The following is a 16071-nucleotide window of genomic DNA, read 5'->3' as shown; positions in this document are numbered from 1 at the left end:
TCCTTGAATTTTGTTGATGCCTTTGTTGATTTTTTTTCTTCTTTGTATCCACAGATTCAACATCATTAACTTCTGAATATTTTTTATGAATCTTTCTAGGGATCTTTCATTGAATTCTTCATATCCCCAAATTTAACATAAGTATCCTCCAAGTCCTTTTAACGTCTTTCTTATATTTTTCATGAAGGTTTTCTGAGCCCATCTTTGTGTTCTTCTTTCCCCCATTTAAAAAATTATTCCATTAATTCTTTGAATCCCCCTTTTCATATATTCAGTTTCAGACTACTAAAATTGTTCCATCAAATACTCTTTTGAATTACCATCCAAGGCCTACTTGCCCTTCTTGGCATCTTTCTTTGAATCCTTCTTGGCATCTTTCTTTGACTCAGCAGATTCTGTGTCAGTATCTTTCTTGGCATCTTTCTTTTCTTTCTTGGCAGCATCTTTTGACTCACTGTCTGCCTCACCGGGCTTTTCATCTTTCTTATCTTTTTTACTCTCCTTCTTCTTTGAATCTTTCTTGTCCTTTGATTCATCTCCTTTCCCACCAGGTTTCTTTGAATCCTTGCTCCCTTTCTTATCCTTCTTTCCATCTTTCTTTTCACCTTCTGGTTCTGTAATGGACTCCTTGCCCTTCTTTGAACCTTTCTTATCCTTTTTGGAATCTTTCTTTGCATCTCCTTTTTCACCTTCTAATTCTGTAGCAGACTCCCTGCCCTTCTTTGAACCTTTCTTATCTTTCTTTGAATCTTTCTTTGCATCTCCCTTTTCACCTTCTGTTTCTGTATCAGACTCCTTGCCCTTCTTTGACCCTTTCTTATTTTTTTTAGAGTCTTGCTTTGCATCTCCTTTTTCACCTTCTGATTCTATAGCTGAGTCGTTGTCCTTCTTTGAACCTAGCTTGTATTTTTCAGAACCTTTTATTGCACCTGCTTTTTCATCTTCAGATTCTGTAACTGACTCCTTGCTCTTCTTTGAACCTTTTTTCTCTATTTTGACATCTTTCTTTGCATCTGCTTTCTCTTCTTTAGCTCCTGGTTCTTTCTTTGAACCTTTCCTAAGTTTTTCCTCTGAAACTGTGGACTCTGCTTCTGAATCTGATTTGTCCTTCTTGTCTTCCTTACTTTTCTTAATTATTGATGGAGATAAAGGTTTTGCTGCATCTTTAGCATCCTCCCTGGAGTGCCGAGCTAGTTTCTGTGGAGGCTGCCTCCTAGCAGCTAAATAAACAGATGGTCTCTCAGAAATTCTCATTAAAGAACGGTGCATCCATAATGGTGGTTTATGAGCTCCCCTTAATTTGTCTTCATCACATCTCTGAAATATTGGTTAGAATAATAATGAACAACTTGTGTGTGAGTTACACAGCCTTTATTACCAGATATTGAATACATTTAACTTCAACCATGAAAAGATTTTAGATTTTGATAAATAGTGGGTAAATGGTAGATTGCATAGTTTATTATGCTTTTTCAACTTTGTTCCTTTTTTGTATTAAAGGACAGCCATGCCTCATTTAAGGCCTAATTTTAATTTAGAGGATCTTCATAATTCCCTCAAGATTTTATGTTAAAATTCTCACAGAACTTCACTGACTAATGACAAATCAGAACCTCTCTTCACAATCATGAGAGATTTAGGTTTTGTTTTTGTTTTTTTACTCTGTGTTCTTGAGATTTCTTGGAATGTCTTCCCCACCTTCCATTTCTGTGCTAACTCAGAAGCTAATTATTCTCTAATATCTAAGAGTTTCACGTTCAGGCATATCCTGGTCTCTATTGTCACATTCAAAGTCTCTGGAATTTAGAATGCTACCTGTGGTTAAAAGTAAAAGCCTAATACTCCTCTGCCTGACAAGATATAATCTGAGTATCAGATAGGAAACTGCAATAATGAAAACTATAACATTCAGTGGACATTAGTTTGAGCAGAATGGTACATTCTGTTTTCAACTCCTAATCAAATATTTTTAAAAGCTTAATTGCAAAAATAGCAAATTTTGGAAAGAATGTTAATGGCTGTAAAAATAAATTTAATAAAGAAAGAAAGGAAAATGAAAAAAGGATGAGAAAACAGAAGAAACCTAGGTTACTACTGATTAAATATATTCCGTAAATAAAAAAGAGTTCATGATATGTTATTTTGTGAAAACTTTTCTTGGAACATTTTCATATTCCTTGATGATTCCAGAAACATTGGGAAATATTAATCTTCTAATACTCAAAATCTGGAATTTTATATTATAGGAAATGAGAAAGCATTGAAACTTCCTTAGTTTATAATGTAACTCCATGATTCTCATGAGGGGGTTTCTCCAACTGGGGAATATTTTCTGAATGTTCATACTAACTGTAGCCTTAAGATCTCCAGATTTCTGTGCTTCTTGGATACATATTTTCTATAATGTGGGATTGCTGAGCAAATATTTAATATGAAATAAGGGAGTAATTTTTATATACTGAAATGCAAATTAAATATATCTACTTTCTCCAAGTAGTAGAATTGAGTTACCTTTAACTGTGCTGTACAATATGACATTTAAAAGCCACATGTGAACTGAATCAAATTGAATGTAAAATTCAACTGCTCAGTTGCAGTAGCCTCATTTCAAGTGTTCAGTAGCCATATTGGAATTGGAATGCAAAGATATAAAATACTCCCATCATCACAGAAATCCCATTGGTCAATGATGATCTGTAACATATATAGCTATACATGATTTCACAAGATTATTACCAGTAAAAGTATGTGATCTTTTCAAAACTCACAGGAACTGTTTTGTCTTGTAGTTGGGAAGGTTTTGATCTCCTTCTTGTTCCTGGCCGTGGTGGTTTGGGAAATACCAGGGCAAAATGTTGCTGATTCCATGATTTTTTACTTAATTCACTGACTAAAATAAGAAAACATTAAGCATACACTTCAGAATAAATAGAATTTTATCAGACCTAAAATGGCAGTAAGTTTCTCTTGCCCATTCTTTCCCATTGCCCAAGTACTGTCAAGAGGTTAATAATTCATAAATAAATTTGGTTTGGTTTAGAAAAAATAAAAAATAAATAAATAAAATGGCAGTAAGTAATCATATGTAAATTAATAAATAAATGATTCAAATTATGGCTTCATGTATTTGGTAATGTTTGAAATTCTATACTATTAATATGAGAAAATAAAATTTGATTTTTTAAAATTTTAACTAGTTTTGTAGTTAATTATATAGTCATTGTGAAACTAATATAGTCTGTAATATAAATGGAAAAAAACAGTTTTACTGTTTCCTTTTAATCTTTCTATCTCTTCCAATCTAGATTTTTCCTTTATACTCTTTTGGCTAGAATACAATTCTACTGAGAACAGAAATTATGGTAGCTACTTCTGTAGCTCCCAAAGTACTTAGCACAGTTCCTATTTAAAATATTCAGTAAATATATGACTGAATATAAAGGCTAACACTTAAGATCCCCTTAGTTAGTAACCATATTCTAAGCTACAAGAGTAAATGTCATACACCCCAGAACTGCATTGTCATCGGTGGCATACTAATGAAGAAAATCGATAAATAAAGAGTACCTACAGAATTGTGATTGTGAGGGTCGAGTTACATAGAAACTATAATATAAATGGTTAAAAATATTTAGGTTACCAATAAGACCTGTGAGAGAGATATCCTCATCTATTTAAGTATGTACAAAAATGCTGTATATAAGAGAAAATAGACTTGTTCTGTGAGTCTCCTAAAGATAGAATCAGGATCAATGAGAAAATATGCAGAATGAAAGATATATTTAAGTTTAATATATGAGAGAAAATTGATTACTTGATATAAGAAGTCCTTCACCATCAGATTGACTGGCCTTGTCAAGTAATGAATTTTTTTGCCAATTATATGTCCGATATAGAATATCAGCAATGTAGCAGAAGACATTCCTGACACAGGTAAGAAGTTATTTATCCATTTTTTTACACTGCCTTTCAACTGTAAGATTATCTAACTGTTTGAATTCTAACCTGTAAATATGTCAACCTTTATGTTGCTGAACATATTCACTTAATCTTCTGTGGATAGTAAGACAAAATATCTTTAGAAGGTATTCACTGAGCCCATGAGAAAGGTGCTTAGGAAAATTAAAAGCTGATTTTTAGTAATACTCCATGACAGCTATTGTTTATCACTTATCCCTAAAATTAATCATACCTGTTTTAAAAAATTGAACTTTCTTACCTGGGATGTAATTATCACATGTCCCGAAGTTTATTTTTTGGCTATTAAAATAAGAGAGGAAAGTTTTAATTTATACAAAATCACTCTATTTAACGATCATTACTGTACATAAACACTCGCCATGACCAACTAGAGAAATATTTTACATTCTTAGATCTCTATTATTATGTAAGATTACTTCATCCTAGAAAAATAGAAATGACCAAATATGTGTTTTTAACACAAACTTCAACATAACTAAAACAAGATGGATAAAAACATTTTTTTAAAAAAGTCACCAAAATGCATATCTGAAATATGGACATTTATGGGCTTTTTAATGACACCATGATTGAATTTTTCCCCACTTTATGCTCCAAATTCTCTTAAAATTGAACTATAAGACATTGTAAGAATTATAAGACATCATCTTAAAAACACTATGCCTAGGTGAGATCAGATCCTCAAAATAATCTCAGAATTTAACCAAATCCAAATCACTCAATGACATGCATGTCTGTCTGTGAATGTGTGCATGTGTGTGTGTGTGTGTGTGTTGTGTGTGAGTGTATATCACAAGCATTGATATGGATTTTGACTTTTTTTCTTCTCTAGGAAAATATGAGAAATAAAACTATGTTGCAAAGTAGTTTCTATTTACAAATTTCAATTTGTCTTAGTACTATATGAGCATGTTTATTCTCACAAAGGGGAGTTTTATATCTAATTCTTATTTATTTGTAATGGAGGCACATATTAAGATCTGTTAAAGAAATATTATTGTACATCATCCCATTATATTACAGAAATAATGTCATTGTTGATCATGAGTGAGTTTGGGGCTTACACACACACGCATACACACACAAATAAAAACACACATGCTCATAGAGTGATTTCCTTATTTTAACATTATATAAATATTAAGAATAAAGTGCAGTACAAAAATATCTTGGTACCTTCATTAAAATTTTTGTTCCCAGTAAAAAACCTGGCACATTTTTGCCACTCTACAAAATTTTGAATGAATTAATTGAATAAAATTCAGGATGTGTTTACTAATAAGTTACCTGGTCTAGTGATTTCTTAACTGAGGGCGTGTATTAAAATTACTCACCCTACTATATCTCTAGGTTTAAACCTAACCAATCTACATTTATATACTGCTTAAGAAATTTTGATTTTCAACCATGGTTATGAACTTCTCTTTTCTAAATGCTCTGAAAGAGGAACTATGTCATGAAACAATATTATTAAATTTGAGATTTAAAAAGTGGTACATAGGCATGGTCCATTAATTTCTGTGTAAGCTCTGAGGAATATTCTTTGATCATAAAGCAATTGAATTAAAAATCAATAACAAAATTACAGTTGACCCTTGAACAGCAAGGGTTTGAACTTCATGGGTCCACTTATATGTGGATATTTTTCAATAATACTACCATACTACAAGATCTGTGGTTGGTTGAATTCCTGAATGTAATACCACAGATTTGGAGGGCCAACTATTAAGTTCTGTGTGGATTTTTGACTTTGTGGGAATTGGCTGCCCTAGAGCCCATGTTATTCATGGGTCAACAGTATATTGAAAGTAAATAAACATTTGAAACATAAACATGTCCTTCTAAATAACCAGCAGTCAACTTACAATTCACACTTATGAAAAAGAAGCAAATGGACAATAATTTATAACAAAAATTGTGGAATACTGCAGACAGTACATAGAGAGAACTTTATAGCTTTAATGCATTTTATTAGAAAAAAGTTTAAAATCAATGTTGTAAATTTTTGCTTTAAAATTAGGAAAATATCATAATAAAGTCAAAGTTAAAGGGAGAAAATAATAAAGCTTAAGCAAGAAAAATCAGTGAAAGGGAAAACAAAATTAGAGCAAATATAACCCCACTTTTATCAGTGGAAAGATCACCCAGACAGAAAATCAATAAGGCAACACAGGCTTTAAGTGACACATTAGACCAGATGCACTTAATTGATATTTTTAGAGCATTCCATCCAAAAGCAGCAGAATACACATTCTTTTCAAATGCCTGTGGAACATTCTCTGGGATTGATCTCATGCTGGGCCCCAAAGTGAGCCTCAGTAAATTCAAGAAAATTGAAAACATATCAAGCATCTTTTCCAACCACAAGGCTATGAGATTAGAAGTCAACTAACAAGAAAAAAAAAACCTGTAAAAAAGACAGATATGTGGAGGCTAAACAATGTGGATCATTGAAGAAATGAAAGAGGAAATTTAAAAAAATACCTAGAGACAAATGACAATGATAGCGCAATGACCCAAAACCTATGGGACACAGCAAAAGAAGTTCTAAGAGGGAAGTTGATAGCAATACAATCTTACCTCAGGAAACAAGGAAAATCTCAAACAATATAACCTTACACCTAAGGCAACTAGAGAAAGAAGAACAAACAAAACCCAAAATGAGCAGAACGAAAGAAATCATAAAGATCAGAGCAGAAATAAATGAAATAGAGATGAAGAAAATAGAAAAGATCAATGAAACTAAAAGCTGGTTCTTTGAGAAGATAAACAAAGTTGATAAACCTTTAGTGAAGCTCATTAAAAAAAAAGGAAGAGGGGTCAAGTCAATAAATCTAGAAATGAAAAATAGGAAGTTACAACTGACAGCACAGAAGTACAAAGTATCATAAGAGATTACTACAGCCACTATATTCCAATAAAATGGAAGACCTAGAAGAAATGGACACATTCTTAGAAAGGTACAGTCTCCCAAGACTAAACTAGGAATAAATAGAAAATATGAATAGACTGATCACAAGTATTGAAATTCAACAAAGTACAGGACTAGATGGCTTCACAGTCAAGTCTATCAAATATTTAGAGAAGAGCTAAAACCTATCCTTCTCAACTCTTCCAAAAAACTGCAGAGGGAGGAGCACTCTCAAACTCATTCTATGAAGCCACCATTGCCCTGATACCAAAACCAGACAAAGATACCACAAAAAAAAAAAAAAAGAAAAGAAAATTACAGGCCATACACTGATGAACATAGACGCAAAAATCCTCAACAAAATACTAGCAAACAGAATCCAACAATGCATTAAAAGGATCATACACCACTACCAAGTGGGATTTATCCCAGGGATGCAAGGATTTTTCAGTATCCTCAAGTCAATCAGTGTGATACACTACATTAACAAATTGAAGAATAAAAACCATATGATCATCTCAATAGATGCAGAAAGCTTTTGACAAAATTCAACACCCATTTATGATAAAAACTCTCCAGAAAGTGGGCACTGAGGGAACACACCTCAATATAATAAAGGCTATATATTACAAACATACAGCTAACATCATACTCAATAGTGAAAAGCTGAAAGCATCTACTCTAAGATCAGGAACAGGACAAGGATGTCCACTCTTACCATTTTTACTCAACATAGATTTGGAAGTCATAGCCACAGCAATCAGAGGGGAAAAAAAGAAATAAAAGGAATCCAAATTGGAAAAGAAGTAAAACTGTCTCTCTTTGCAGATGACATGGTACTATACATAGAAAATCCTAAAGATGCTACCAGTAAACTACTAGAGCTCATCAATGAATTTGCTAAAGTAGCAGGATATAAAATTAATACACAGAAATCTGTTGCATATCTATACACTAACAATGAAATATCAGAAAGAGAAATTAAAGAAACAATCCCATTTACCATAGCATCAAAAGAATAAAATATCTAGGAATAAACCTACATAAGGAGGCCAAAGACCTACACTCTGAAAACTATAAGCTGCTGCTGAAAGAAACTGAAGATGACACAAGCAGATGGAAAGATGTTCCACGTTCTTGGACTGGAATAATCAATATTGTCAAAATAACTATATTGCTCAAGGCAATCTGAAGATTTATTGCAATCCCTATCAAATTACCAGTGGCATTTTTCACAGAACTAGAACAAAAATTTTTTTAATTTGTATGGAGACACAAAAGACCCTGAATAGCCAAGTCAATCTTTTTTTTTGGCCACACCACACAGCATGTGGGGTCTTAGTTCCGCCACCAGGGATCAAACCCATGCCCCCTGCATTGGAAGTGTGCATTCTTTTTTTAACCACTGGACTTCCAGGGAAGTCCCAAAATCAATCTTGAGAAAGAAAAACATAGCTGTAGGAATCAGGCTCCCTGACTTCAGACTATACTACTAACCTATGGTAATCAAAACAATATAGTACTGGCACAAAAACAGAAATACAGATCAATGGAACAGAATAGAAAGCCCAGAAATAAACCCACGCACCTATGGTCAATTACTCTATGACAAAGGAGGGCATGACTATACAGTGGAGAAAAGACAGTCTCTTCAATAAATGGTACTGGGAAAACTAGACAGCTACATGTAAAATAATGAAATTAAAACATTCTCTAACACCATACACAAGAACAAACTCAAAATGGACTACAAACCTAACTGTAAGACTGGATACTATAAAACTCTTAAAGGAAAACATAGGCAAAACACTGTTTGACATAAATGGTAGCAATATCTTTTTCAGTGCATCTCCTAGAGTAATGGAAATAAAAAGAATCAAATGGGACCTAATTAAACTCAAAAGCTTTTGTACAGTAAAGCAAACCATAAGCAAAAAGAAAAGACAAGCCACAGAATGGGAGAAATATTTGCAAACATTGTGACCAAGAAGGGATTAATCTCCAAAATTTACAAACAGCACATGCAGCTCAATATCAAAAAAAAAGAAACAACCCAATCAAAAAGTGGACAGAAGACCTAAATAGACATTTCTCTGAAGAAGACATACAGATGGCCAAGAGGGACATGAAAATATGCTCAACATCACTAATTAGTAGAGAAATGAGAAATGCAAATCAAAGCTACAATGGAATATCACCTCACACCAGTCAGAATGGCCATCATCAAAAAGTCTACAAACAATAAATGCTGGATAGAGTGTGGAGAAAAGGGAACTCTCCTACCATGTTAGTGGGAATATAAATTGGTATAGCCACTATGGAGAACAGTATGGAGGTTCCTGAAAAAACTAAAAATAGAGCTACCATATGATCCAGAGTCCCACTCCTGGGCATATATCTGGAGAAAAGCATGGTTCAAAAGGATACATGCACCCCAGTGTTCATTGCAGCACTGTTTATAATAGGCAAGACATGGAAGCAACCTAAATGTCTATTGACAGATTAATGGATAAAGAAGATGTGGTACACATATGCAGTGGAATATTACTCAGCCATTAAAAAGAATGAAATTTGCAGGAACATGGATGGACCTGGAGATTATCATACTAAGTGAAGTAAATCAGACAGAAAAAGACAAATATCATATGATATCACTTATATGTGGAATCTAAAGAAAAAAATGAACTTATTTACAAAACAGAAACAGACACACAGACATAGTAAACAAACTTATGGTTACCAAAAAGGAAAGGTGAGACATATGCATAAATTGGGAGTTTGGAATTGACATATACACACTGCTATATTTAAAAGTAGATAACCAAGAAGGACCTACTGTATAGCACAGGGAACCAGGCTCAATATTCTGTAATAACCTAAATGGGATAAGAATTTGAAAAAGAATAGATATATGTATATGTATAACTGAATCACTTTGCTGTACACCTGAAATTAACACAATGTTATAAATCAGCTATACTCCAATATAAAATAAAAATTAAAAAAAACCAAATTAGAGCAAATATAAAAATCCAAAATTTGGTTTTGAAAAGATTATTAACATTTATTAACTTTTAGGCTTCCCTGGTGGCGCAGTGGTTGAGAGTCCGCCTGCTGATGCAGGGGACGCGGGTTCGTGCCCTGGTCTGGGAGGATCCCGCATGCCGCAGAGCAGCTGGGCCCGTGGGCCATGGCTGCTGGGCCTGCGCGTCCGGAGCCTGTGCTCCGCAGCGGGAGAGGCTGCGGCGGTGAAAGGCCCGCGTACCACAAAAAAAAAAAAAAAAAAAAAAATTTATTAACTTTTAGAAAAACTGATGAAGAAAAACAGAGAGAACACACAAATTACCAATATCTGGAGAGATGAAGCCTTTGTAATTATATAGATTTTAAAGGATAATGAGGAATATCAGTAACAATTTTATTATAATAAACTGAGCAACTCAAGTGAAATAGATGAGCTCCTTGTAAAACTCAGTTTATTTACCAATACTGACACAAGATGAAACAACAAAAATGTGAAGAGCCCTATAATTATTAAATAAATTTAATTCACTATCAAAAACCTTCCCAGAAAAGAAGGCACAGGCCCATGGAGTTTTATTGATAAATCAAATTAAAAACTTAAGGGAAAATACTAACAACTCTACACAAGTTTTTCAGAAACAAAAGGAAGCAGGAAGATATTTAAACTCATTTTTGAGATCAATATAAATAACCCTGTCACCAAAATGTCTCAAGGACATTACCAGAAATGTATATTATAGACTAATACCATGCATTAACATAGATGCAAAAATTCCTTAACAATTTATTAATTATTATTGCTGAACAATATATAAAAAGGCTAACGTATCATGATCATTGAGGTTTACTCTCTGCAATGTAACCTAGTTAGTTTAATATGAATTAATCATTGTAATCACTCCAAATAACATATAAGAAATTCATCTGATTATCTCAAGATATGCAGAAGTAGTTTTGAAAAAGAGTAACATTCATTCATAATTAAAAACTCTGGGGGCTTCCCTGGTGGCACAGTGGTTGAGGGACCGCCTGCCGATGGAGGGGATGTGGGTTCGTGCCCCGGTCCGGGAGGATCCCGTGTGCCGCGGAGCGGCTGGGCCCGTGAGCCATGGCCGCTGAGCCTGCGCGTTCGGAGCCTGTGCTCCGCGGCGGGGGAGGCCACAGCAGTGAGAGGCCCGCATATTGCAAAAAAAAAAAACTGTGATAAAACTAGGAATAGAAGGCATCTTCCTCGAATAGATAAAATGAGTCCTGACAATAGTTATTATTAAAATCAAATTAATTAATGGTGGAATATTGACTGTCTTTCCTCTATAAACTATAAACAAGGCATGGATGCTCACTTCATTCAGCATTGTAATCCAGATGCTGTTTTGTTCCATAAGGCAATAAAAGCATTAAAATGGAAAGGAAGAAGTAAAATTGGACTTTATTCACAGAGGGCATTGTTTAATAAGTAGAATATCTAATGACACCTAAAAAATAATTTAGAGATATTTTTTGAGCATAATAGGATCATATGATACAAGGTCTAATTATATCAACTAATTATATTTCTATAACTAGAAAAGTTGGGCATATAAATTAAGAAAACAATATAATAGTATTATTTGTAATAACAAAAATTATTTTAAAATAATTTTATTGAAATATATGTGAGACCTGTATAAGAGAACTAAAGAAAAACAAATTCCTCAGGAAAATTAAAGATGAAAGGGAAAAAATATATATACACACACACACATATATATACACACACACACATATATCTGATTAGAAGTAAAAGAACCCTTTAAACCCACTAGAATAGCTAAAGTTAAGGATTAATGACACCAGTCATCAGCTACAATATACAGCATCTGACATGTTCAGCATCAGTGGTGGATGTACAGATGGTACAACCACTTTGGAATACCACTTGATTTTTTTTTTAATTTTTTCTTTACGGTTTTTTTTTTGATATGGACCATTTTTAAAGTCTTTATTGAATTTGTTACAACATTACTTCTGTTTTATGCCTTGGTTTTTTGGCCGCAAGACATGTGGGATCTTAGCTCCCTGACCAGGGATCGAACCCTCACCCCCTGCATTGGAAGGTGAAGTTTTAACCACTGGACCATCAGGGAAGTCCCTTGATTTTTTAAAAGTAAAGTTAAACATACACATGTTCTGTGTATGGTTCAGCATTTCCACTAGTAGGTTACCCAGGAGAAATCTCCAAAAAACTTGGGAAAAATGTTTATAGCAACTTTATTCATAATAACCCAAAACTAAAGTAACCCATAATAATCCAAAACTAAAGTGATCAACAGGAGAATGGATAAACTAAGTATGGTATATTCATGTAATGGAATACAACTCAGCCATGTAAAGGAACGTATTACTGATGTATGCAACATGGAAACATGGATGAATCCAAAAAAATATATTATACTGAAAGAAAAAAATCCAGAAACCCAAAAGCATATATGTTATGATTTAATTTGTGTTAATTTCAAGAATAGGTAAGATTTTCTATGGTAACTTAGCAGCCATTTGTGGGGGAGGGGCAGAATGGACTGACTGGAAACTGGCAAAATGTAACTTAATGGTGTGGTTGAAAATTCTTATGTTTCTTAAGGTTGGTTAGGTTAGAGTTAGTGACAATTCAATACATTTAGTTTTATTTTTACTGAGAAGAATTTATAGGACCCCTAAAATAGCAATGATCCAAATACCATAGTTCTCACTCTCTATATAAATTTACGTATGTCATAAGCAGTTAAATCAATTTAATCTTTTAGGACTGGAGAGAATTTTTCCATTCTTTCCCCTAAGTCTAGTTCTGCTGGTGACAGCATCTCTCCCCTTGCCTCTCTGGGACAGTCAAGAAATTTTCTAGACCAGGATGCATTCAGATTCAATTCTTGAAGTTTCTTATGAAAAAAGTACGAACTCTCAGTGTATGTTTTATTGGTTTTTATTTGAAAACTATTTTTATGTGAATATAAATTTACTTCTATCCTTTTTAAAACGTCCCTCAAAAGTGTGAAGATGGTCTAATTTAATTACTGACTCTAAAAAGAAGAAGAAACACAACAATTAAGTCAAACGGTTGTTATTTTGTGATATGCCTAGTTTTTGAATTAAGGTCTTGGAATACACACACACACACACACACACACACACACACAATAACTAATACTTCATCTTAACTAAGATTAAATGGAACACAGAAGCCACAAATCTGCCTTCACTTCAGGTCCACACATCTAAACATTCCAAAATCAGTCTCAGTGTCCGTCAGCTTTTTAATGTAAAGAAGATACACATTGTCAGCTTTGAGGAATGTAATATTACAGATTACAGTAATGTACATTACATTGTAATGTTACACATGTACAATATAGTAATTCACAGTTTTAAAGGTTATGCTCCATTTATAGGTATTATAAAATATTGGCTATATTCCCTGTGTTGTACAATATATCCTTGTAGCTTAATTTATACATAATAGTTTGTACCTTTTCATCCCCTACCCCTTTATTGCCCCTCCTCACTTCCCTCTCTGCACTGGTAATCACAAGTTTGTTCTCTATATCTATGAGTCTGTTTCTTTTTTGCTATATTCACTAGTTTGTTTTATTTTTTAGATTCTATATGTAAGTGATATCATACAGTGTTTATCTTTCTCTGTGTGACTTATTTCACTTAACATAATACTCTTCAAGTCCATCTATGTTGTTGCAAATGGCACAATTTTATTCTTTTTTATGGCTGAGCAGTATTCTATTTCATATATATCCCAATATATCCTGACAACTGGCTCTGGATTTTGGGATTCTGTGTAAGATGCACAGTAAATAAGGCCACAAAGGACTTAGCAGAAAGTTTTCCAGGGACGGACTGGGGCCTGAGTCATTGTTGTATTGCTAGAGGAGTCTTGATGTAAAGGCAAAGGTCAAGAGCCACATGGTTATTTTCTTGCTGAGGGATGGCTCTATGTGTAGTATCCTGAGATTTCCTGTCTTTTTCTAACATTTTCTAGAGCAGTGTTTCTCAACCTGAGTGTATTTTGAATCTCCTCCCCCAGGGGATATTGTGCAACGTCTGAGATATTTTTGATTGTCACAGTTGTGTGCATGTGTGTGTGTGTGCGTACGCATGTGTGCACACATACTTGCTGATACTGACATCTAGTACGTAGGGAACCACAAATGCTACTAAACATCTTATAATGCACAGGACCCCCATTCCTCCCTGCCCCCCACCCAGTCCTCAACTCCAATAAAGAGTTATCCCCCCTAAAATGTCAATAGTGCCAAGGTTAGTAAACCCTGTTTTATATCAAGGTGAATCCCTAGGCCAAGATAGTAAGAGAGGACTTATTAATGCAGCACAGGGGAGAGAAAGATAAAATGTACAGTGGATATGAGATCTGGAAGCTAATGCTGGAAGTTTTTAAAGTTCAGATTTTTAGATACCTATCTGATGCCAAATCTTTGGGCAAACCTCTTGCACTTCCCTCAGATGTCTTAGACCTATTCAGTATTAATAATGGAAGGATTGAGTTGACTGACACAACCTGAATTGAAGACAAAGGCAAGAAGAGGTGAAACTCTTGAGTTGGGTTGTTGCGATTTGGATGAATAAAGGTATTAAAGAAGATTAATTGGGCAGGGGGTGTACTGAGCTCAAAGAGGAGAATTTTCTTTATCAGGTACAAAGTTGGTAGTCATGGCACAGAAATGTAACTCTAATATTAAGTTCCTATCATTGTTAGAAGAGTTCAGAGGAAAGACAAGCAGAAAATTATTTTCTGCATCTCAAATTCTCTGTTAAGAGAATGGGAAGTTGCCACTTGAGCCTAAGGAAATATGATAATTAAGGATTTTTATGTGGGCTTCATTGGCTAACAATGAGGCCATTTGATTATGAATTCAACCGCACTTTTATTCTACAATAGCACAAGAGTTTGGGGATTACAGTAGAAAACAACATAAAGAAATAGTCATAAAACCAAAAATAGGTTTTTAACCATTATGGTGAAGTTCTTTGAAAGCTACACAATCCTCATGATAGTAGTAATGAAATCAATATTTTATTGTGCTTAAACATTTTAAAGTAAGTACAATATGATGTTATTCTGTCATGGTGTATTCCCAAGCAGAGATTACTGTGTAATAGTGAGCAAGTCACTCAACATCTAAAGTAATCAGAAAAAATACAGTCAAACATTTTACTAAAGATTGTCCTTTAAAGTAGTGATTGTATTATAATGAGGTAGGCACAGGGAAGCCTGTTTTATTTTCAAGATTTGTGTTTTATCTTTTCTTTAACAGTAGTGTCCAAAGAAAACCCAGTTACACTTTCCTTTATATTTCCAGAGTTACATGCCTTTGCCTTTGTTCCATGTCTTCACAGTAAAATGGTATACATAATTGAAAGGTTTTATTTTCCTACCTCACTTTAACACAAGATAAATTAAGAATATGGACACTATTATCATCAAACTTCCCATGTCTGCATAGTCTGCTTTTCATTGCAAAGTACTTTTGCATACTCAGTATTTCTCAAGGGGATACAATTAGTGTTTAGTTGTTCTTCTTTGTGTTGGGCTGCCCCACTTACTACCAAAGGTTTAACACCCTTGACCCATGCTCTCTAAAGTTCAGCAGCGCTCCTTAGTCACTGTGACAAAAAAAAGTTCTTATAAATTTCCAAATGGCCTCTAAGGAGATGATAGTTATCTGAATGTCAATCATGAATTCTTTCATTCTATATGATCCAAAATACAATATGATTTAAAAAAATGAAGAATCACATGGAAAAAGAATTATCCATAGCCATGTATATATTTTACCCAAGTGAATGAAATAGTTAAGTCTTGGATCAGAACAACTTATGATATTTCTTGAGAACATAAGTGTCTGTTAAACACACACTCTTTTGTTTGTCGGTGACATAATAATAATATAACAAACATCTCTTTACATTAAAGAGAATAAATGTAAAGTTAACTAGAGCATTTCAGTTATTTTAAAACATAAAATTTGACAAGAGGACTTACAATCCTGGTACAGACATTTCCCCCACCTGTGATTTGCCAGGACTTAAGCACTGTGAGTTCAAATTAGTGATGTTGAGAGGTGACATCATAAAGAGGCCAAGACCAC

At 33.9% G+C, this 16071-nt stretch overlaps 1 protein-coding gene across 1 annotated transcript; it reads right to left on the bottom strand.

The window, feature by feature from the left end:
- Positions 1–330: 330 nt before the first annotated feature.
- On the bottom strand, positions 331–15994 carry CYLC2 (cylicin 2). The gene is made up of 4 exons (XM_029204027.1): positions 15966–15994; positions 4220–4260; positions 2769–2890; positions 331–1317 (listed from the first exon to the last, which is right to left on the bottom strand). The coding sequence occupies exons 1-4, from the start codon at positions 15980–15982 to the stop codon at positions 331–333; spliced, it is 1167 nt and encodes a 388-aa protein (XP_029059860.1). The 5' UTR covers positions 15983–15994.
- Positions 15995–16071: the final 77 nt, after the last annotated feature.

The sequence above is a fragment of the Monodon monoceros genome, unplaced genomic scaffold (assembly GCF_005190385.1).
Source record: "Monodon monoceros isolate NGI ecotype Baffin Bay Population unplaced genomic scaffold, NGI_Narwhal_1 Super_Scaffold_5, whole genome shotgun sequence".
In the NCBI taxonomy this organism is placed as follows: domain Eukaryota; kingdom Metazoa; phylum Chordata; class Mammalia; order Artiodactyla; family Monodontidae; genus Monodon; species Monodon monoceros.
Note: the sequence above shows the minus strand (reverse complement) of the source record. Positions and strands in the feature narration are given on the sequence as shown.